The sequence below is a fragment of the Pteropus medius genome, unplaced genomic scaffold (assembly GCF_902729225.1).
Source record: "Pteropus medius unplaced genomic scaffold, Ma_sr-lr_union100, whole genome shotgun sequence".
NCBI lineage: Eukaryota > Metazoa > Chordata > Mammalia > Chiroptera > Pteropodidae > Pteropus > Pteropus medius.
In genome coordinates this window covers 3,441,424-3,466,031 of record NW_024349796.1, presented here as the reverse complement: position 1 = coordinate 3,466,031, position 24,608 = coordinate 3,441,424, and the positions used below count along the sequence as shown (strand labels likewise).

General features: G+C 42.1%; 1 protein-coding gene across 2 annotated transcripts; it reads right to left on the bottom strand.

The window, feature by feature from the left end:
• Positions 1-3,548: 3,548 nt before the first annotated feature.
• On the bottom strand, positions 3,549-23,467 carry SPMIP3 (sperm microtubule inner protein 3). Of its 2 annotated transcripts, XM_039883246.1 has the most exons (4): positions 23,412-23,467; positions 16,446-16,541; positions 10,589-10,665; positions 3,576-3,741 (listed from the first exon to the last, which is right to left on the bottom strand). In XM_039883246.1, the coding sequence occupies exons 1-4, from the start codon at positions 23,465-23,467 to the stop codon at positions 3,650-3,652; spliced, it is 321 nt and encodes a 106-aa protein (XP_039739180.1). In that variant the 3' UTR covers positions 3,576-3,649. The 2 variants fall into 2 exon arrangements, 1 of the variants encoding a protein (XP_039739180.1); XR_005657352.1 differs by lacking the exons at positions 10,589-10,665; positions 23,412-23,467 and having other exon boundaries at positions 3,549-3,741; positions 16,446-16,543.
• Between the last annotated feature and the right edge of the window lie 1,141 nt (positions 23,468-24,608).

Sequence of the window (24,608 nt, the reverse complement as noted above, 5' to 3'; positions counted from 1 at the left end):
AGCATTTCTGTGAGAAAGTAGGTCATTCAAAAGTGCCTGTCTATACTAGGGAATATAGAAAGCCACGTGCATGCTTAGGGAGGGAGACATGCTCAGAAAAGGACTGTAAAACTCAAAGCTTTCATCTTTGATTTCTAGGTTCAGCACAGAGACAATTTGTTAAGACTAGGGGTGTGTGTGTGTGTGTGTGTGTGTGTGTGTGTGTGTTAGCTTCTAGCATTCAAGAACATCTCTGTCAAAACGCTAATTGAACACAAGCTAAAGGAACAGAAATGTCAGTGACCAACATGACAGGAACACGGAACTTTGTAAAAAATAGTTTGAAAAATCACTAAACAGATGCCACTAGCCTTCAATAATCAAGAGCAACCAACTCTGGTGAATGGAGAGAATACGATTTCCTGAGTTCTCATATTATAATGTTCAAATTTTCATTTTTCAATAAAAAAATCACAAAGAAACAGAGTATAATATATTTACAGGGAAAAATTAAAACCATCACTGAGAAAGCCCAGGCATTGGATTTATTGGACAAAATCTTTAAATCGACCATCTTAAATATGCTCAAAGAGCTCCAAGAAACCATGAACAAAACAAAAGGAAATCAGGAAAATGATGTATGAACAAGATGAAAATATTAATAAAGAGAAATTACAAAAAAGGTACAAAACACAAATTTGAAAAAATTCACTAGAGGGGTTCAACAGATAAGTTGAGCAGGCAGAAGAATCAGTGAACTTGAAGATAGAACAATTGAAATTATTGAGTCTGAGGAGCAGAAGGAAAAACGGAAGTGAAGAGAGTCTAAGGGACCGTGGGACACTGACAAGTGGGTAACATATGCGTTATGTGAGTCCCAGGAGGGGAGGAGAGAATGAAGCAGAGAGAATATTTGAAGAAATAATGGTAGCAGACTTACAAATTTTTATGAAAAACATGAATCTACAAATCCAAAATCTCAACATACTCCAAGTAAGATAAACTCAAAAGAGATCCACACTGAGACACATAACCAAACAGCTGAAAGACAAAAACAAAGAATCTTGAAGATGGCAAGAGAGAAGTGACTATAAAGGATCTTCTGTGAAATTAATAACATTTCTCATCAAAAACCATGGAGGCCAGAAAGCATTATGATATTTATTTGAAGTGCTAAAACAAACAACCCCTCCATCAGCCAAGAATTGCCATGTGCAGCAAAACTATCCTTCAAAAATGGGGAAATGAAGATATTCCTAGAATAACAAAAGAAGAAAGACTTCATTACCTACAGGACTGGCCTTCAAGAAATGCTAATGGGAGTCTTTCAGGTTGAAATGAAAGGAAGCTGGACAGTAATCTGAAGCTTAATGAAGAAATAACAATCTCCAGTAAAGGCAACTATTTTAAGAGCCAATATTCATATGTTTCTGGTTTGTTACTCCACTTTTTATTTTCTATATGATTTAAAAGACAAATGCATCAAAAAATTATAAATTTATGTTATTGAGCACACTACAAAAAATGTAATTCATAACAACTGTAGCATAAAGGAGGGGACGGAGCAAAGCTTTTGTACACTATTGGTGCTCCGTTGGTGTCAACCAAAATTAGATTGTTATAAATTTAAGGTGTTAATTGTAATCTCCATGGTAACCACTGAAAAAATATATACACAAAAGGAAATGATAAAGGATCAAAACCACTACAAAAAAAAAAATCAGCTAAACACAAAAGAAGGCAATAATGAAGAAAAAAAGGAAGGAGAAGTATCAGACTGAAAATGAATAGCAAAATGGCAAAAGTAAGCCCTCCCTTATCATTAATTATTCTAAATGTAAATGGATTCAACTCTACAATCAAAAAAGAAAGATTGGAACAATGGTCTAAAAAAAGTGTAATCCAACTGTATGCTGTCTAAAAGTCACTCACTTTAGGTCTAAAGAATACAAATAGGTTGAAATTGAAATAATAGAAAAAAATATTCTAATATCGCTAAAAAAAAAACTAAGTCAAAAACTATTACAAGAAACAAAGGACATTTTGTATTTAAAAGTTCAATTTATCAAGATGATGTAACAATTATATATTCACAAAATGGATCTCCCAAATATATGAAGCAAATGTTGACAGGTTTGAAGACAGAGATAGTTCTACAATGATGGAGACTTCAGTACACCACTTTCAATAATTTATAAAACATTTAGACAGAAGATCAAGAAGGAAATAGAGGACTTGAACAACACTACCAATCAACTAGATATAACAGGCATTGACAGAGCACTCCACCTCAAAATAGCAGAATACACATTCTTCTCAAGTTCATATAGAACATACTTCAAGATAGACCATGTCAGGTCATAAAACAAGTCTCAGATTTAAAAATATTGAAATCCTACAAAGTATCTTCTTTGCTCACAGTGGCATGATGCTAGAAATTAATAACAAGAGGAAGAGTGGGGGGCTTCTGGTCTGAAGCTCTGTGAAAATGTTTCCTTGATAATTACTCTAATTTTCTCTTCTGTCTCTAGAATGCTTGTTAGTGAGATGGTGGGCCTCCTGATTTATTACTCTATGTCTCTTCCCTTTAAAAATCTTTATATATTTGCCTTCCTATTCTATATAGAGTGTTTCACAATTTTCCTCCAATCCTGTGAAGTTTTTAATTTTAGTAATTATATTTTTCATTTCCAAGAGCTTTGTGTGGAAGACTGCTTTTTTAAATTTACAGGTATAATTATTTTTGACATGTCCTTTGTCAAATGATAAAGTTATTTTGCTAGCTTGTTTTAGTTTCTTTCGTGTTCCCTAAATTCTGTTTCCTTTGGGATTATTTCCATTTATTTTGGTCGTTGTCTTTCATGTTGCTTTATTTTTTCAGCTTTCCGGTGATCCTTGGTTGGCTCTTCACATCTAAGAGTAAGACAATCAATAGCTCTATGAAACTCTGTCGTTTGGGGGGGAATTTGTTAACTGGTAGGCCTCCCTTCGGGGTGTTGAGTTGGAAACCAACCAGTATGATGTACAGTTTCTCAGGGCCAGAGTGTAGGATTCTTTTCTTCAGGATCATTTCATTTCTTTAGAGAAGACTTTCTAGCTTTTGGCTTCGGGAGTCGATGCCTAGTTGTCAGGCTTTCTTCTTGCCAAGATACGAATGGTAAGTCTGCTCTGTATAGACTTTCGATCGATTCATTTTTTCCAGTCCTACATCTCACTGCAGCTCTATGCCGTCTCTAGGTCTCTGCACCCAGGGCACCTTCAGAGTCCGTGGTGCCAGCAGTTTTCTTCCTTGGCTGCATCTCCAGGTTCCTTTTCTTTTCCATCACTGATGTAATTATCGAGCAGATGCAATGATATTCTCACCTGGTTCCATGTATAATCACTGAACTAAATGTAGGATGGTTTACCAGCACCATCGACGAAACTGGTAGTGGGGCTAAAAACAGATAACAAGTCCCCTTAAGGCCGGACCTTGAGTCCCTGTCCTAGGCTGACCAATTTAATCTGAAAAGAATTTGCAATATATAAATATTGTAGGATTGTAGCCACCCTGGTACACACTTCAATTAAAAGTAGCTCTGTTATCACTGCTTTAGTCAAAGAGTCACCTATGAATGCCAAACGTAGTTTTGTTCAAATGCTCTAGTTACTTAGTTTAAAAGCTTTTATTTCAACACCACCTCGCTTCACAGCAGTAGAGCTCTGGCAGTGAATAAAGCGGTCTAGGATTCGATGAAACTGTGGCTGATATCTGGCCCGAATCTGAAATTTAAAACAAATTAATGATCTATTTTAAGACTATTCATTCCTAAATTTGAACAGGCTGTCCTTTCAACAACAACTGTGTGTAATAACAAAAATAATTTATGGGATTTAAGACAAAGGAAAATATTTCAAAGATGTGGAAAAAAGGACTTAGACAAAAAGTTATTTCTGTGGTTAATCTCTGATTAAGAGGCATCTCATCGAATTATATCAAAATGTAAATAAAATGAAATGAATCACATAACTTTGCATTTTAACATCTTAATTCTAGACGCCCCCAAACCTTTTAAGCCTTACATTACAAGTGGACCACTTTGGATCATCTTCGTATCAAACTACAAGATCCCCAAGTTTATACCCAGTGGCATTCCGTCCTGTCCTAGGACCTCTTGTCTACAATCACTAACGGTTCTGCTGATCTAAGGATAAGAGTTCAGGGAGGGCTACAGTTGAATACAGCAATCATTGCATCTGCACTGAACGAACCAAAGACCAGAGTGTTTCAGACAGCACCGTCACAAAACTCTGTTACGTACAGCGCTGTGCACTGTATTAGGTGTTTTACTTACATTAATCCCAGTACTCACGGTAACCCTCAGAGGCCTATTGGTATTATCACTGGCTCAAAGGGATAATTAACTTACCTAATCTGGCAGGATTTGTGAGAAGAGGAGGCCCCGTTCGACCAAGGATTACCAGGCCCCGAAGTCCCTAAGCTTTTACGGTTCTATCCACTTTCCACTGCACTTCCATAGCGTTTAAAGAAATAAACATTTCTTGATATTAAGAATGGAGAACATTTCAATAACTCAAAGAGAATGACTAGAAATGCCACCGTGGAAGATTTCAAACTCTAATGGTGATCCTGCGTGGAGTCAGTAACCATATAACTTCTCACGGCTTATTATGGAATTAAGTAGCAGCTTTGACTTTCTGGAGGATTCCACTGTATTCCAAGGAAAGATGTTAAATACATTAAAGTGGTTTAAAAGTGTGAGGAATCCTTGTTATAGGAGTTACAGTGGAGCTGAATCATACATCTAACAAGATAAATTCCACAATAAATGTTCTGAGGACACACGACAGATTTTGGAGGATTCCTTCTGCCATTCCACTTAGCGAGGATATATGCCTGCATACAGTGGATGCTCTCATGCCTGAAATATGCTATACACACTTGGGGGTGGAAAAAATGTATGAAATAATTTTTTAAAAAAATTTCCTTACCATTTGACAAAATGAAATTATCATTCATGTGGATTTGTGGTGGTGACTTCTTTAAAAGTCATCATTGAAAAATAAAATGAAGTAGTATTTGAGAACCACAGAGAAAATTTAACCAACTTGCTAAAGAAGCCCATGCAGTCCAAATGCTTTAATGACTTAATATTGTTTAATATTATCACTTTGATATATGTCTTGCACATAGTCAGTGCTTAATAAACGTTTTCTAAATAAATGAACCCCTAGGTGCTGAGAAAGAATTTTACTGAGGAAGAATTTCTTAAGCAATCACCGTGATCTATTATGATCTATATTTAACCCGTTCTTTAACAATTCCCAAATAAGAAATAAGAACTGAACATGAAATGCAAATCATTGCTAATCTAGACAGATGCTTTGTCCTTAAAATCTTATCACAAAGACTGGTCAAAAACAGGTCGCATAAAAAAACCCTATGCCTTGATAAAGAACATAACGTTACTTTATCGTATTCTGTGACAAGCCCTTCGCCCGAAGATTCCTTCAAGAAGTCAGCTTCTTGATTTAAACAAACGCTTAATTCAATCCCTGCTCCTTTTTCCTTCCATGCCTGGATTTGTAGCATTTCTCTTTTAGGTCTCCTGCTGATCAGCCTTTTGCCAGACTTGACTGTCACTTACAAAATAATAGCCACATAAGCGTCTCTCAAATCCACCTAATTCTCGTTACTGCTGCCACTACCCTCAGTCGCCTAAGCCACTGGCTCCTAAGCATGGCTGCTCAGTGGAACTGTCTGGGAGCTTTAAAAATTAATAATGCCGGGGACGCCCTCCCCCTCGCCAGGAGATGCTGATTTCATCGGTACTGGGTCCGTCTTAGGCATGTGAATTTTTTAAGTGTCGAGGCTGAGGTTAAGAGCCTTCAGCCCTAACTGCTAAAATTGCCTCCTGACTCCCGCATTCAACCTTCACTCCACTCCACTCCACTGCCCACTCTGCCTGCCTTTTCTTCTCCACAGTTAGAATAAGCTTTTCAAAATGCAGTTTCAATCATGTCGCCTTCGCCTTCCTTCAGCTCTTTCAGTGGTTTCTCAGACTAGAGGCCCGCACCTGACGATGGCCCGCAGAGCCCTGCTCTTGCTGGCTCTCCAGCCGCACGCTGCTCTGCCCTTCCTGATTTCTGTGCTCCGGCACCCGTTTATTTTTTGAGTTCCTCAGACTGTCTGCTCCTCTCACAGGGCCTTTGCACGTGCTGTGCTCTCTGGCAAGCTCTTCCCGACTCCGTGCCTCAGGGACGCCTCTGACTTGCCACATGCTTCATAGCATTTGCGACAGGTGCATATTCATGCTTATTTCTATGCTGCTTCCCCGCCGAAGATCCTTGAATGTAGAAATTTAGTGTCTATTTTGCTTTGCATTGTATTGCCAAAACCTGGCACACAGACTGGCATATAAGCAGGCTTTTATTATTTACTGAAAGAATACAGATGAATGAATGAAAACGCACTCGACATCAGATCTATCACCAAGTCCAACTGATGTCACCTCCAAAATACCTGTGGAATCCATTTACTCCTTCTCATCTTCCCTGCAGGTCCCAGCTACTGCCATCTCTGGTTTAAACAGCAGCCAGTGACATTTTTAAAGTAAAAATGATATGTCATTCTTCTTCAAAGTCCTTCGAAGTCTTCCCATTGCTCTTAGAACAGAATCCAAACATCTTACTGCTTTCTCTCTCACTGACGCCCACTGAACTACACTGGTCCCCTTTCTGCTTCTCAAACATTCCGAGCCGTTTCTAAGCTTTCAAGCTTTTACACTTGCTGTTCCTTTTGCCTGAAACAGTCTTACGTGGCTCATTCTTATTCTCCTGGGCTCAGCTGAAACTGTGTAGAGGTTCTCCCTGACTGTGCTATTAAAAGTAATCTCCCTTAGCTACACTCATCACCCTGCTTTTCTCCTGTGTAGCACAACTACAATCTATAATTTTTTAAAAAAATGTGCTTGATTATGCTCAAGATCCCCCACCAGAATGTCAGCTCCAAGACACAGGTATCTTATCTTTCCTGGTTCCTGTATTCCCTATAGACATCATAGTGTTTAGTTCATAATGGGTGCTCCATCTTCTTATGGTTGCCAGTTCCCGTGATGGACCCCAATGATCCTCACCCCCCTGTATCCATGCTTTGTGTAATCCCCTCCCACAGTGCTTTAGGCCTGGCTGGGTGTGACTAATAGGATATATCAGAAGTGACAGCGTGTGACTGTGGAGCTTAGGTCATAAAAAGCATTGCAGTTTTTACCCTCATCTCGAATTGTTCATTCCAGGGGAAGCTAACTACCATGCCATCAGGACACTTGGCAGCCTCCTGGGGAGGCCCACCGAAAAAGGAACTGAGAAAGGAACCCAGTCACCAGCCAGTATGTGAGTGACAACTACGTGAGTTGTCATGCTTGACAACTATGTGACTGACCCACCTTCGGGGTGGATCCTTCAGCCCCGCTCAGGCCTTCAGATGATGCAGCCCTCACTGACACCTCACTGACGCTGAGAGACCCTGAGCCACAACTGCCCTGAGCAGCCCTCGAATTCCTAACCCACAGAAACCAAGAGATAAAAATCATCATGACTGATGTTTGAAGTCACTAGTTTTTAGAATGATTTCTTATTCTGTCATAGGTAACTCATATACACTCAATCGAGAATTCAGCGAATGGAGCAATGACTATTTCGACATAAATCGTGTCTTCAGTCGGTCAGGCGTCAATAAGTAGGGGACTATCTAACTCGTTCCTGGTCTTGTATTGCTTGGCCCGCACTTTCCAGTTTTCAGTTGTATACAGATCCCACTTGCCTCCTCCTGTGTCTAAAATCGTTACTTCTATCAGAGGCGCCAACAGTTGTAATTTCACTCCTATGAATTCCATATTAATATTGTCCTTTCTCCCTCCAAATGCTATGCCAAATGAGTCTGATTCCCATGTCCCATGAAACCTCCTCGGTTCAAAGTTAAGAGCAAGGGTTGGGAGTGTGACATATCTTAATATGACCTAGCCTGACTTGCCAACTGCTTGCTCGAGTAGGTTTCTTCGTGTCTAAACCTCCATTTCCTCTTCTGCTAGAGGGAGTTAATAATAATACCTACTTCCTGGTGGCTATTAAGGCTCATCGCAATTATGAGTGGTGTACACACAGGTATGATTATGTTGCTGGGCACAATTCTGGGCTCCTGACAGTTATTTTAAATCCTAACAACTATCCTAAAATGTAGAGTTTGTCAAATCTCTGCTTTCCAGGGGCACAAGAAAAGCTTCACTTTGCAACGCTCTGTCCTGCGTCACCGCCACAGGGTCCCGCTGCTTTCCTTGCCCGAATTCGCGCCTTCCTCACCCCATTCCGAGCAGACTCGCAGCCTGCCATCCTCCGCGGCCGACGGGGTCACTCCCTCGGCTCTGACCCTAGAATGTCTCCGACTGTCCAAACTCAGCTTCCCCAACTCCCCAGCGCCTCTTCATCTCAGGCGGCGTCTCCCGCTCCGCCCGTCACACTTTATGTCCCACCTCCTCCCTCCGCCTTGCCCAGTCCGGCCAGTGTCCTCGTCGCTGGAGTCCTCGCTGCTCTCCCGTGCCCCGCACAGCTCACCGTCTTCATTCCCACCCAGTGCCCTTAACTGCAGCGTCCCCATCTGCGGTGGCCCGCTGCTTGTCCTCCGCTGTGCAGAGCTTATCCATGAAGGCCCCGCTCAGCTCCCCAGCTGTGGGTGCTGCTTTCCTAGCCGTCCTAGGCCCCAGGGACCTGATCTTGCAGATTCTGCTCCTCCACTCGGTGGTTAACCATCCTCTCATAGGTCAATTAGGGTCGCGAGCTCCCTGTGGCCGAGACCATAGCCTGGACCTCATATCACCTCCTCCCATGGCACATCTCCCATGTGCCGGGAACATAGTGGATGATGGTCAATATTTAACTGCTTTGCTAAACATTCACCTGCTTCTATAGGTTTGGACAGAATTAGAAATCGTCTTCTAAAATAAGCAGAGGAATCGTAAGAAAGGTCTGGTTTATTGTCACTTTGGAGACTAGAGGCCCCCTAGAGTCCTTCCTTTAAAGGAAACCGATTTCACACATGGTCAGTCTGGAAGGGCAGACTGCTGAGCCAGTTCTGTGGGGACAGGTGCTCCACCCACTCTTCCCGATCCCCTCTCCTTTCTAACCCCTCCTCAGTCCCTGGCAGCCTCACCCGAAGTCCAGCCCTGACCTATGCCCTCACCCCGCCCTGGCTTCCTCTAACATAAGCCTCCCAAGGCCTCTTGTGGGACCCCATCTTCTACCACCCTGCACTCCCTCCCTGCACCTCCCTCCCTAAACGACCTCACTGCAGTGCCCAGCCTCCTCCCCCTTCCCTCAGCGCCCTCCTCTCTCAGACTCCTACCTCCTCTCCCGGCTCAGAAACCGGCTTTAGCTTGCTTGTAACCTCTTACCCCAAGCTCCTGCTGTCAATCTTTGGCCTCATCCCAGCTTCATCTATTGCCACCCTCATCCCTGGGTCAGTTCTCCCGAGGTCTGCCTGGTCCTGTCCGGTTCCCACTCTTCCTGATTGTGTTGTTTGCTGTTCCTCTGGGACCTGAGTCTCAGCCCTGCCCTGATATTCATCTGGACTGAGGTCTTTCCGCAAAGGAGAAAAGAAGGAGATCTTTCCCAAGCCACCACTCTGCCCTCGTCCTTCTACAAGTGATTCACTTTAAAGAAAACTATTAACTAAATAGTAGGACAGATGACACTCAGCTGGGACACAGGCAGTATAGCTTAAATGTCAAGCATAGAGCTTGGCCTGTGCCTGAATTCTGGGTCTGAAATGGCCTGGGTCTGAATTCTGCTTCTCCTGACTACTGCCATGTGATTTGGGGCTAGCTCATTAACTAACTGCCGCGTGATTTGGGGCTAGCTCATTAACTAACTGCAGCTTGATCTCTCCCACCGGAAAATCGGGACAGTCATAGCACTTAACTCAGAGAGCTGTTATGAGGACAAAGTGTGTGCCTGCCTCAGTATAAGAGCCCCCAAAATGGTGGGGTTCACTCATTTAGAAAGTGTATCAATGAAGTAATTCATCCTACTCACTAAAATAAAAAGCATCGGTGACAACAGAACATAGGTCGTGTTTAACTTGGTGGCTGTGTGCCCCCCAGGGTCCTATCTGTGGAGGTGCCTGCTCCTTTGCCCTCTTGCACATGCTGCCACATAGAGAAATACTACACGAGCAATTGAGAATTTTTGAAAAATGCTCCCGAATGTTAAATAACTGGCATAAAGCCATTTAAAATGAGCGAATGAGGAAAAATTTTTTTCTCAACAGTATGTGACAAAGGGTGTGATCAGACTTGAGCCTGCTTTCTAGCAAGGACACTTATGCATTGTCATCCTTGAGGTGTCCTATACAGGGAGCTAGGGAAGAAGGGAAGGAGAAAGCAGACCTGAGGGCAGCTCTCTGAATTCTTCCTGCACCTAGACACACACACACACCCGTCCCTACAACTCGGCAGGTCCTAGATATAATAGCTGAGATGGCAAGCCCGTGGGAGATGCTTATCTGTGGCCCAGGTGAGGTTGAGCTCAGAGGGTAAGAGCAGTTTAGCTGACTTACCAATCCTGTAAAATGGCAGGGAATAGTCTCTTTGGTAGGTGGTTTCTTTATACCATGATTCAGCAGGCTTTGAATATCTTCGAAAACAAATATAGCGAATGAGAGTTTGTTGGTCTAATTGAGGCTGGTACTGACTTTTTCTCTCAGATGGAATTGACAAGTCTATGAGAGATCTAAATGAAAATAGAAACAGCTTGCTGAACACCCAGTAGAAGACAAGCATTTCATTTTCTCATCAGCTGAAATCCATTCAATAGAAGTGGATTTCAATTAAGATAGTATTGGCAGGACACCATATCTCTAAGGCCTTAACAAAGCTGTCAGTAGATGGCTCGGGGATACCAGTCCCCTGTTCTTCCCTTTGCATTCCTCCTCCTGTTTCAATCACAGGTCACAGAAGGTGACCTGCATCGGAACTTCCACTGGATCTACTCAAACATGGCTACTTCCCGTGTGCCAGATCTTCCTGATGCTCTTTCCCTTTGTAATTTTTTGTGAGTTCTTGGTACCCTCAGGGAACCGATGCTTTCTTTTGACTAGCCTAACCACTATGATGCATTTGGTGTTTGATGAACCTGAAATCAGCGATAGCCATCCTGTACCTCCACTCAGATGAAGGTAAAAGTAAAGAAGAATTGAAACGTAATGGTGAAATGGGGCATATATTCACTGGAGCAATTTCTCTGAAAACACTACTGATAGGTATTATTACCTTCAAAATGTGCATCTATTTTGTCCCAGAGATTCCAGAAATTAAGGAAGTTAACAAAGACTTAACTCTAAGAATGCTCATCAAAGTATTTTCATAATAAAAAGAGTGGAAACAACCTTCATGTGAAAAAAATATGAAACTATTTAGACAGCAATACAGACATATACAGGAATACCCAGGCGCTATTAAAAGTGATGCTATAGAATTATAATTTTAAAGACAGGAAAAAAGCCCACAATATGTTAAGTTTAAACATAAGTTTCAATTTCAATTGAATTGTACACTTTAAATTGTATGGTATGTGAGTTTTTTCAATAAAGATGTTATGCAAAAAAACCAAAAAACAAAAAAACAAAAAAAAAACCAGTTTCGATCAACAAAATATTACCAAATTGAATTCAACAATACATTAAAAGAATCACACATCGTGGTCGAGTGGGATTTATTTCATGGATGCAAGGATGGTTCAATACCCACAAAGCAATCAATATCACAGTAATAAAAGGAAGGATATGAAATCATAGGATCATCTTAATAGATGCAGAAAAAGCAATTGACAAAATTCCATACTCATTTGTGATAAAAACTTTGAACAAGGTGGGTATAGAGGGAATGTACTTCAACATATATAAAGGCCATATAAGACAAGTGCACAGCTAATTTCATACTCAATTATGAAAAGCTGAAAGCTTTTCTTCTAAGATTAGGAATGAGACAAGAATGCCCGCTCTCACCACTTTTATTCATCATGGTATCTAAAGTCCTAGTGAGAATAATTAGGCAAGAAAAAAGAAATAAAATGCATCTAAGTAGGAAAGAAAGAAGTAAAACTCTATCTGCAATACCATGATCTTATATATAGAAAACTCTAAAGACTCCACCAAAAAAAACTTAGAACTAATAAATGAATTCAGTAAAGTTTCAGGACACAAAATATACAAAAACATGTTGCATTTTGATACATTAATAATGAATTATTGGAAAGAAAAATTAAGAAATTCCTATTTACGATTGCATCAAAACAATAAAATATCTAGTAGTAAATTTAATCAAAGAGGAAAAGGTCCTGTACCCTGAAAACTATGAGACATTGATAACAGAAATTAAAGGAGACACAAATAAATGCAAAGGTATTCTGTATTTGTGGACTGGAAGAATTATCGTTGTTAAAATGTCCATACTGTCGAAGCAATCTACATATTCAATGAAATTTCTATTAAAATTCCATTGCCATTTTTTACAGAAATAGAACGATCCTAAAATTTGTCTGAAACCATGAAAGACCCCAAATAGCCAAAGTAATCTTGAGAAAAAAGAACAAAACTGGAGACATCACATTTCCTGATTTTGAACTACATTAAAAAACTATCATAATCAAAACAGTATGCTATTGTCATAAAAAAAGACACATAGAACAATGGAACGGAACAGTGAGTCCAGAAATAAACCCATGTATATATGGTCAAATAATTTATGACAAAGGAACCAAAAATACACAGCGGGAAAAGGATGGTCTCTTCAGTAGCCTCCTCAGTGTTGGGAACACTGAAGAGCCACATGCAAAACAATGAAACTGGAGCTCTGTCTTATACCATATACAAAAATTAATTCAAAATGGGTTAAAGACTAGAACATCATAAGACTTGAAACCATAAAAATCCTGACAAAAAGGAAAGAAGTAAGCTTCTTGACATTGGTCTTGTCAGTGATTGTTGTGGATTTGATACCAAAAGCTAGGGCAACAAAAGCAAAAATAAACAAATGGGACTACAGCAGACTAAAAAGCTTCTTCACAGAAAAAGAAACCATCAGCAAAATAAAAAGTCAACCTATAAATGTGAGAAAAAAATTGCTAATTATATATCTGAAGACATACGGATTGCCAACACATACATGAAAAGGTGGTCAGCATCAGTAATAGTCAAGGAAATGCAAATCAAAACCACAATAAGATATCACTTCACACCTGTTAGAATGTTATCAAAAAGATGAGCTATCAAGTGTTGGAGAGGATGTGGAGAAAAGGGAACCCTTGAGCACTGTTGGTGGAAATGTAAACTGGTGTAGCCACTATGGAAAACAGCACGGATGGTCCTAAAACAATTAAAAATAGAATAATCATATGATCCAGCAATTCTACTTTTGGGTACATATCCAAAGGAAACAAAATCACTATCTCAAAGAGATAGTTGCACCTCCTATTCATGGCAGCATTATTTACAATAGTCGAGACATAGAAATAACCTAAGTGTTCATCGATAGATGAATGGATAAAGAAGATGTAGCAAATGCATCCACATACACACACACGCACATACATACATATACATATACATACATATAATGGGATACTATTCATCCAAAAAGAAAAAAAAAAAGGAAATTCTGCCAATTGTGACAACATAGATGGACCTTGAGGGCATTATGCTAAGTGAGATAAGTCATACAGAGAAATACAAATACTGTATGATTGCACTTATGTAGAATCTAAAAAATTTAAAGTCATAGAAACAGAGAACAGAAATGTGGTTGCCAGAGTTGGGGGTTTGGGGGTTAGGGGTTGGGGGCAATAGGTAAATGTAGTCAACAGATATAACTTCCACTTATAAGATAAATGAGTTCTGGAAATGCAATGTACTGCATGGTGATTATAGTTAAAGATACTGTATTGTATATTTTGAAGTTGCTAAAAGAGCAGATCTTAAAGTTCTAACCACAAGAAAAGAATTATAACTATATGAGGTGATGGATATTAACTAAACTTATTACAGTGCATATATCGAATTATTATGTTATATATCTCAAACTAATACAATGTTATATGTCAGCTGTATCTCAATAAAACTGGAAAAAAGGGTTTCAAAATACCACTCCAGCCTATTTTGTGTAGAGTTGGAAGATTCTGCATTATTATCTATCTCTGGGTAATGAGATTATTGAAAATTTCCATTAAAATTTTTTTTATTATCAATGTTTTCTAAATGTTCTAATAAACATGTATGTTTTTAAACTATAAAATAGATGAGGTGAGCTGCTGTAGATGTAAAAAAATATTAATTGTTGGGTGACATTTAGGAACGTCTGAATCCAGTCATTTAGTAGTAGGATGTAGTCTGACTTGATTGTATCGCCATGGTTAATCCCACTTAAACAAGGTGACTGAAGCTGCTTAGTCATAACGCATTATGTTTACATACTTGGGTATAAACTTGGTTGTAATGTGCCTTCTTTAAAGAGAAAGTGTGTAAGCGGAAATGGAGTGGCTCTGTCTCAACTTCAGAACAGGCAAGAGCAGGAATCTGACCACGTGTCTGCAGGGCTGGGCAGGGGAGAGATGCTGGGTGGGCGGAGGGGAGCTCTGCTGTGGAGAGGCATGGAGAAGCACCAAGAATTTCCACCCACCTCTACTTGCTCTTATTTCATGCTTAACAGGTACTTGGTCCTATCAAGTGGGTGCCTGAAACGGTAGGCAGGAGTATGCCTTTCCCTTACAAAAGCATGTCTCCCACTGCCAGTCAAAACAGTTATCTGGCGAACATGTCAGTGTCTTGTGAGTTTGGATTCTGTGTGACTGTCACTGTCAGTCTAGTCTTCTGTGCCACTGACAGCTCTGGCTTCCGAACCAAATCTTTGTGATTGCCCCTAGATCGTCAGCCCGCTCTATTTTTGAGTGTTTTTGTGGAACCAGAATGTTCTCCATTTTCAAGTAATACATCCGTGTCCTTCTGAAAACAAGATTTTCACTCAGAGGACAGATCTAATACTGAAAATATCAAGTTGGTAGAGTAATATACTGGGGAAGGTAAGCCGTTTTTATTTTTGTCTTTTTTTTCCTTCTTTTCATTCTTAACTAGAAGTGTAATAAAGTCACCACTTGACATTTGTACTAAGTTTTCCCTTAAGGCTAATATTAGGCAGGCAGAAGTCTTGTCAGAGTCAAGTATGGTCAAGGTTCCCTTGGCCTGAGTCATCCTGTGGTGGGAGGACCGACATTTGGGTGCAAGGTGTTGGGTTTGGGGGAATTGCCGGAGTCTGCAGGACACACGTGGAGACTGCCCGGTGGAGCTGGCAGGAGCCCCTCTAACAGTGGGGGTCGGTTGCTTCCTTTCTCGTCTACCCTCTGGCAGAGGACATAGTCTTACCGAGAGTTTAATATAAGCATGTGTCTGAGTTAGAACAAAGGGCCTTGAACTGAGAATCAGAAATTATGGGTAGATTCAAGTCCCAGCTTTTATGCCCACCAACTGTGCCTCAGGCAAGACACGTCACGTCTCTGGGCACCGTCTTATTCGTCTGATTGGATCACAATGACTTCTAAAACCACTTCCAGTTTGATCATCTATTAAGTTTAGACTCTGTGCTGTTTTATAGGTGCCATGTTTCCCTTGTCTTTGTATGGAGGATAATTAGGAGTTGACTATATCAAAAGCAATTAAGAGAAAAAGAGACATTTGTAAAATATACCAGATGATGAGTTCGACATAATAGCAATCATATTTTGAATGCTTACTATGCTCTGGAATTTTACATCAATTATTTTATTTAATAGATAAACTGACACTCAGAGAAGGTATGATAATTGCCCAAGATCAAACATTTCATAAGTTACTCAAATTGCTGCTTTTTAACTATTATGGTTTCCAGTCTCTTAAATCTAGACTATAACATCAAAGTGCCTGTTTTTCTTTTCTTTTTTTTTTTCCCTGTTAAAATCACATCCAGAAAGGCAGAAGTCATTTAGGCCAAATTTGTAATTTTACTGAGAAGGGAACTGAGACTTAGGAAGGTTAAATTATTTTACCAAGTTGAAAAGCTAAACTCACGGTGTTTAAATTTCTTAGCTGATATTTAAAAAATTTTTTATTTATTGCTGATTATAAAGTAATATATGTGCATCAGAGAAAATCTAGAAAATAGAGAAAAAGAAAAAATAAAATACAAATACCACTAATCTGAAAAATCATAAAAAACCATCATTAACGCTTTGGCGCATTTCTTTGTAAACTTTTTCTATTCATTAAATAATAACAATTATTATCGTTATAATTATAATCATTATTACAAAATGTGATTCCTGTTTTTTAAAAATGTATCGTTCTAACTTCGGTATAATTTTTGAAAATTAAGATTGGGCAGGCATCTCACCTGGGGGAACGCTTCACACTATAATCACAGTGGACTCTTGCCAGCTGCCCAGGGTAATACCCACGGAGGTCCTTTCCTTGATGAGCAATGAATGTCCTAGCGAAGAAAGCCAGGGGTGAAAAAAAAAGCAATTATTCCAATTAGTTCTTCGTAGAAAAGTACCAATCGTGGTATAATAGGAAACGTATTTGGTCTTTGTCCCTATTTCCCAGCACAGAGTTCCTAAAACCCTCGGACTTGCTTGACTGGAGTGTCTTTGTTTTCAGGATTCATGAGGAAATACTTGACATGTCAAGTATGAGTTTCAAAATATCAGGAAAAAAAAAATAAAAGAATAGGTAGCACCAGTGGGGTGAATGTTGGTAATTGTTGAAAAGTGAGAATTGGTAAGTGGGGGTTTCTTATATTATTTGTTCTACTTTTGCTATATTTATAAACTCTAACAATAATTTTTTTTGGGAAAAAATTGATAATTAACTCCATAGGGGCTAAAAATGAAGAAGCACCATGACATCCCAGCGCAAGGTGCTTGTAAGCCTGACGTAGGGACTCTAGCCCTCCCTGCCTGGGAGGCTGCGGGGCAGGCAGGTTTGAAGCACAAACAGGTGTGAGTGAGGTGGAGAAAGGGAGCAAGTGCTTCTGGGAGTGAAGGGGAGATGGGTGTACACAGCTGGAACAGTTGGGGGAGACGAGGCCATGGGGGTTAATGGCACCCAGACCTCGTATTTTGAAATACATCTTATTTTATAATAAATTACTTTTCCTTTTAAATTCTAGTTACAGCATTATATCGATATTTTAAAATTATGTGTAGTCGGATTCTGTTATTTACAGCATTTATTAGTAGGGACATTACAAGATATTTGTTATCAAAAGGGGAAGCGTTGCATCTGAAAGGTTGAGAACCCTGACGTAGATGACAGGGAATCTTTGCGGGATTTTCAAGAAGATTAATGATGTAATGTAGTTTTTATTTTAGAAAGATTTCGCAGTGTGAAAAACAAATTTGAGGACAATCTGACTAGAAGTACAAAGACTGGTTAGGAGGTGATTGTAGTAATTTGTGTGGGACGTGGTAAGCTATGTGCTGTAATGTCCAGCTTAGGCTTCGGCCATTGAGAGGAACGTGGCCATTCCCCAGGGGAGGAGACACAGGACAGGAACCTTTGTTGGAAGGATGACTTCATAGAGTTTGTGACATGGGGGTGACTTTCGAGACCTTCTACAAATTCTGAGCACTCAGTGGGTGCCATAAGAACTCAAGGGAAAGAGTCAGTAGAAAGTAGCACATAGTTTAGCATGAAGTAGCTTGCCAAATATGTGTTGGATGAAGAATTAGAAACTTAAAATATGCCTCCGGCCAAACCAGCATTTTCTGAGTGTAACCTGCACCTTGCCAGGTTCTAGCTGACACAGAAGCAGTTCTTGTCCTCAAAATGCTCTTTATGTGCTGAAATCATGATCTGAATCAAAGCCCAGTGGGTCAAGAAGAGAGAGGGGTATCTAGGGTTTAGGCAGGCAAATAGGATGGGGAAGAAATTCTAATATGGGGAGGAGGCAAGAGAACTAAAAGCTAAATCAAGCTATATTCAGAGACTGCAATATGTCGATCAGCCCTATGGCCGGACATGAGGAACCCTGCAGAACAAAGGAAGATTTTTGCTGAGATTACTAACAAACCCTTTAACCAAACTGTGAAGGGAAAACAGGAAAGCGGAGTCTTTAAGTCGCATCGTACACAAAACAAACACAGTCGTTTATTCTAAAAACCATGGGGGATCCTATGGATCAAAGGCTGGGAATTGCCAGCAGGCCCTGCACGGCAGATTCTTACCCCTTCATGCTGCGTACCCATACCATCAAAGGGAAACAGGTAAACGAAGTCTTTACACTGCAATTCCCGGACGGACGCTAAGAATGACATGTGAGCTGAATTCCCCAAGCACTTGGGGGTCCCTCTCAGTGTCTTTTTCTTGGTCCCTCTATTGTCTCTGTCGCTCTGAGTCTCTCTCGGGCTCTCTCGCTCTCTGTCTCTGAGAGGAGACCACACTGTCTCTAAAAAACTTTCTTTTTCACTCTAACTCTGGTGTGTGTGTGGATTCTTTCCTTTGCTTAATGAGAACTCACTGTCTCTCTCTCTCTCTCTCATCTCTCTCTCTCTCTCTCGGTGCAGGCCCATAGGGAATGTGCTCTGTCCATCCGTTCCAGGTGATCCCAAGGACTTGGACTGAGCTTGGGGTCAGAGTGGAGGTGTGGGGGGCAGTGGGGACCTCCTTCGAACTAATTATGAAAAAAGCGCTGTGGCGGCGGGGTCGGGGGTGGTAGTGGTGGTGTCTGTCTGTGTGTGCAAACGGGACCTCAGGGAGCTCTGGTTTTCAGAAGGAAACACAAGCTGTCTGGGCCTGCCCAGTGGCTGGAACGAAACGACTGAGCCCCGGATAGTAAATAACAGTGAGGGATTAAGTCTTAAGAAGTGAGAGGACTTGGCGAGATACTAGGGAACAAATGACACTGGTGAATGCGTGGGAGCGGGGGACCTAGCTTTCTTAGGCGCCCATCCAGTTTCCGAAGCGTAACCTTGGAAATGATTACCCCAAGGCCACGTCACAGTTTGTTGGACTCCAGTCGGAGTTCCACAACGACACCGGTTTCTCGCCCTTGCCGCGCTGTTTGCAGGAGGCTGTGTTTTGACCGTGAACTTTTCATTAGCGTGCACACAACAAACACCTGTGAATACAGGCAGTAACCTAGGTGCTCCTCCTTAGGCGCAGTCTGTAATAGCTGTTTTGAGAACGGAGAAGCCCTTCACCAGCACCAGGTAACACGTCCCGCCCTCAGGCCCTTGAGAGTGTCTCTTGGCAGGTTTTGGCTGGGCGGGGGAGAGAATGGAGAAGTGTTGTAAGCAGGTGGATGAGGGAAAGAGAGAGAGCTGGAGCAGCGGGGGAGAAGCAGAGAGGTTTGGGGAGTGATGAACGGCATACTTTGCCTCCAACTCTTTGGGTTGGCTGTGCAACCTCGCTGATGTGGCCTTCACCTCGAACCAAAGATAGCTCCCAGTTAACGGGTTAAAACATCAGTTTTTGGAGGAGCATTTTTACTTCCTAAAGGGAAATGCCTAGCCTGGTATGTCAGGGGTAGGGGTGGGGCAAAACCAATGGATGACCAAGGAAGTGGGTGCTGGCTCCCCAGACCTGGCCTGGAGGTCCTGTTGGGGACTCTACACAGACCCATCCGACTGATCTGGCTTTCAGCGTTCTCGAATCGGCTATAGAAAGCCCTTTTCTTCTCCCTGGGTGGGAGAAAGAGTCCACCTGTGTCTGATTTCACCATACGTTATTTACCAGTCCCAGATAGCTTAGCTCTTTGAGGTGACGTGTTCAGTTCAGACAAGAGAAAACTTGTCCCCTGAGAGGGTGAATGTAACCGGAGTAGAATCTGGGCTAAACCACAGACTAAATAAAATATACGCAGGGGAGGTCAAGAATGTTTGTCCCCAAGAGCCTGGCCCCGTGGCCTGAGGTAGCTGTGTTACTGTGACTATGCAATTCTCTGTTTGTCTGTGCCTCCTGCTTTACCAAGTGTCTTTGCTGAGATGATTTTATCTAATTCTCACGGTCACCTTGCCAGGTAAATATCAATACCTCATTCTAGACAAGGACACTGAAGCTCAGAGAGGTTAAGTGGCTTTCTAAATATCACCTAGACAATAAATGCCAGGGCCATGGGTCAAACCCAAGTCTCTAAACTCCATGTCACACCCAGAGTCATCTATATGTGTGAATGATTACTTCGTTCAGAATAGTTCAGTGCTATCTGTGTGAATTCCGTGATTCTCTCACTTACGGGCAGACAAGAAGTAGATGTGCACAGAAGAAATAGGAAAAGAAATACATGGCAGTGTTAGTTGGAAGCTGCTTTCGATCTGATGAAACAAACACTTATGTCTTCGTTCAATACTTAACACATTTGTTCCATTCAATAAAGCAAATACGCTGACGTGTTTGAGGGGTGCTAGGGGTACAGTGATGATAAATATTGTTTTCCACTCAAGGCGGGAAACTGAGGCTTAGCGAGGACGTGAGCTGAGAACTACAGAAGATGGGGGACCACCGTGCCTGTGCCCTCATCTCCCAGGCTCTGCTGGCTCCATAACATCTCCTCAAAGAAGAGGAGAGCCTCAATCTCCTCTTCAGTAAAGTGGGGGTGATACTATCATCTACACCGATGATTATGTGGAAGTCAACTAGACATTGGTAAGCATACTCGGTGACTAAGGTTAGCTGTTAGATGTTGCTGTTAATCCAAACAAGATGAGCTGAAAACTGAGCTGCCTTTTGGGTTCTTAGAGACAGCTTCTGTCGGTTTTTAAAATGCATTCAAACCTGACACAAATTCTTTCTTCTGAAATGTGTTCCCCGCAAAGTGATCTTTTTGGCAGAATTTTGGGCTCCACAAACCAACACAACACCCAACCCTGCCCCTGAGCCACAGGCCCGTAGCTTGGGGATGGCACTCGTTGACATTGACATCTAATATAATTCTTATTATGAAAATTCTGTGTGATCACTACTACTCGTGAACCATTTAATATTTCATTTTATTAGATGCCCCTACTGGCTCATCATTCCTTCGGTTTTCCCTCGTATAGACCCCGCCCCGCCCCCAGGCATTTAAGGACGAATTGAATAAAATCTGTGCTAAAGGAACAGCAAAACAGTGTGCCTGTCGCAGGCACCGTCAGACACCAAGAGGCCAAACCAGAAATAAAGGACAGAATAATTTTTCTCATTGGTTCGTTCATCGTCGTTTTTTTTCAGCAAATGTGCCTAGAGGGCCTACCGCGTGTGACGATCAGCTAGGCAGAGGTTAAGGTCGCAGGTCGTAGGGAAGCTAACCAGAAGATGTAATAAAGTACAGGTTTGAGAGCACAGATGTTGGAGCCAGGCCAGTGGCTTCAAATACTCTGACTGCCAATTAATTACTAGCCGTGGGATCGTGGGACAGTCACTTACTCGCTCTGTGTCTCAGTTGTACCTCCTCATCTGTACCTCGCCATCGTCGTGAAGATTAAACAAGTTACTTTAATCTTGCCACAGAGTCAGAGCTGCGTGTTAACTATTACTCCAGCGGGTGAGACCAACAGGGAATAAACAAAATTACTCAATTGCGTAAGGTCCATGGGCCCTGTTTCTCTTAGGAAACCCAGAAGGGCGTGAGATGGAAAATCACAAAGGTGGGGAGGTGGGTAGAATAATTCCTCTAGCGGGGCGATCATTAAATAACTCTCTGAGCAGCTGACAACAGAACTAAGACTTGCTGGGCGATGGGGGCTAGCTGAGCAGATCGGGGAGAAGGAACAAGTCCAAAACCCCCGAGGCGTGGAAGAGTGCGGCTTATTGAAATGGAAGACAGACAATGGGGCTTTGTAGACGGGCAGGGACCGTTCAAGTCAGGCTTAAAAAGCCTTGGCAATGCGTTTGGATTTTATGCAAAATGCAAGGCCTGCAGGGCTTTACGCAAGGTCTGGGGGGTGGGGGTCTTTGATCCAATTTACATTTGACTCAATCTGGAGAAGGATTGTAGGAGGACAAGGGTGGCGGTGTAGATCGGCAGGGGAGGGCCAAGGGGGCCTGGATCGAGTGGTGGCGATGCAGCTGGCGGAAAGCATTCGCATGGGAGATGTATCCTGGAGGCAGGATCGGGGAGCTTGCTGATGGATTGGACCCACTATTGTTGCCAGGGCAGGGAGGACATAAAATAGACCAGATCTGCAGGGAGCGCTGCAGGGGTGGCGGGGAGACGGTGAGTTTCCTCTGGGGCTCTGGAGGGTGAACACAGAGAACAGAACCCGGCCCAGCCTAGGACCTTGGCACCAGCCACTCTGTGTTCTACCTATAACCTCAGGCTTCCTACAGGCTGGCTTGGGCCAGGCCCAGTGACTGACTTGGTTCCACTGAGCCCCAGGCGGCAGCAGCAGCAGCAGCAGCAAAGGGAAGTTGGTTTTCATTTTCTCCAGGAGATGAGACCACAGTTAAATATACCCAACAGTGGACAAAACAGATCTCAGACACACATAGAAAGACCGAATGCTTGTGGGGAGACAGAAATCGGAGACACGGGAACACGTCTCGTTTTTCTCCAGCCTGTGTCCTCCTCGCCTGGGTTTCAGGGAGGGCGGGGAGGGCCCTGGCCTCGCTCTGACAGAGGGCTCTTAAAGTATTAGAAAGGAAGCACCCTACCCTCGCCCCTTCTTCAGTAATTTCTGGAAAAAAAGGACTTATCTTTGTTAAAGTAAACATTGTTAAAAATAACTAAATACCAAGACAAACATGAGGCTTGCTCAAAACCATGAAGCAGATGGGATTGCAAGAGGAGGGTCCCCAAGTCATTTGCTGTGTGAAGGTTCCTGCCCCAATTTCCTAGTTTTTAAATTTCTACGGATCCCATAACCAGGAGTAAGGGGAGTGTGAGGTCAGGATTTATAAGTGGTCATCACAGTCTCCCGCAGCAAAGGTGAATTTAGCACAATAAAACGCGTCTAGGTCTTGTTATCCTTGGGCCATCGGTGAACTTGGAGACACAAAGAAGCTCATGCACGGTTTCTGTCTGTGCAGTGACTTCCCATGTGGCAGATGCATGGGAGTGCTTTGTTTTATCCCAAGTGGAGTAAAGAGATGCCCTCTAAAGTTTGGGTTTGGGCTCCTCAGACTTCTTGCCCAAGCCCTTCCCAAGCAAAAACCAATATCCTCCTGATCTTTTGGAGATGTGGAGTTGTCTGTTTGCTTAGATTTTGCCATAAGTGTGGAGTTTTTACATCTTTTCCTAAACCTCCCCAAACTTCACTAGAACCCTGTGGCAGCTGTTGTCTGTCAATCACAGAGCAGCGGCTTAAGCGATTCCAATGCTCCAGGTGCCCACTGGCCTTGCCGCAGCTCTGGACAGTGTCTGTGTCTGAAAGAACATTACCTGGGTGGGATCGTTGGGCGGCGGTCAATAAATTCTCTGAGCCGGATGGCAGTCATGACGGATGGGATTCTGCAAAAAAAATTAAAGTGAAGGTTCGCATTGAAAATTTATACACATTTCCAGGTATGACCTATCTAGTACTACAAAATCCTTCTTGAAAGTAGAAGGCCCATCGATAGCTTCTGCTAGACGATTTATGGAAAGAAATAGACTAGTAAAAGAGCAAGAGGAAACAGAAAGCATAAACCAATACATACAGATATGCTTCTGTTGAAAAATAAAAAATGCTGTGCCAGTTAGGCCCTTAGCCGCCTTTCTCACCCTCGTTAGCGTGCAGGCTAGGCACTACATTTCCCAGACTCCCTTGCAGCTATAGTTCCGCTATGAATTAGATTCCTTCAATCAGATGTACTTGGTGAGATCTGGAAGGGGGAAATGAGAAGGAGGCTATTTCCTGATGCTTTGACTTTTTCTGCTGGCAAGCTAGGTTGTGAAAGTATTGAGCGGTGTTTTTCTGCGGCAGAACTTCAGTGCCCAATCTCCAGCTTTGGGGGTGTCAAAAAACAACTGTGTTGAAGGCAGCAGCTGAACCGTGTGTTCCAGTGTTCACACACGGGCTTTCTGGTTATGGCAGTGGTGGTGGTGTTAGGCGTAGGTTCTTGAACTCAGTTGTCCTGGAAGCATCTTTTGCGGAGGTGTTCTAGAAGCTTCCTGGAGGTATTGTAGGAGCTTCCTGAAGACTTCCTCAAAGCCTGCCCCTCCAGCTCTTCCAATGATTTTGTAAGCATCATCTATCTATATCAAACCCCTTTTGTTTCCTGTACTGACCCTGAACTTAAACATAAAATACATATTGTTTCTGGTCCAAATTTTCATATTGCATCTGATTATGTCCTGGAGGAGATGTGCCACAAAGAAAAACACTGCATCTAAATGTTCACTTGAGAAAGAGTCAACAATGGGGAGGGAAACCAGATGCCGGGGGGACAGAGGTGGGAGAAAGCCTTACGTTTTACAATTTACCTTTTATGTTCCTTTCAAATTCTGTACCATGTGTATGTGATGTATATACGGTCATGGGCCGCTTTAACAATGGGATATGTTCTGAGAGATGCATCAGTAGGGAATTTGGTGGTCGTGCAAACATCATCGAATGCACTTACTCAGACCTAGATGGTATAGCCCACTACTGTAATT

What these genes read in the sequence shown, in the direction of transcription:
- SPMIP3 (XM_039883246.1), bottom strand. Translation starts at nt 23,467, where the DNA reads ATGACTGCCATCCGGCTCAGAGAATTTATTGACCGCCGCCCAACGATC. An exon ending in CGCCCAACGATCCCACCCAG is followed by an intron (nt 16,542 to 23,411) that starts GTAATGTTCTTT and finishes TTTCTTCGCTAG; the next exon opens with GACATTCATTGCTCATCAAG. An exon ending in CCTGCCATTTTACAGGATTG is followed by an intron (nt 3,742 to 10,588) that starts GTAAGTCAGCTA and finishes TTTAAATTTCAG; the next exon opens with ATTCGGGCCAGATATCAGCC.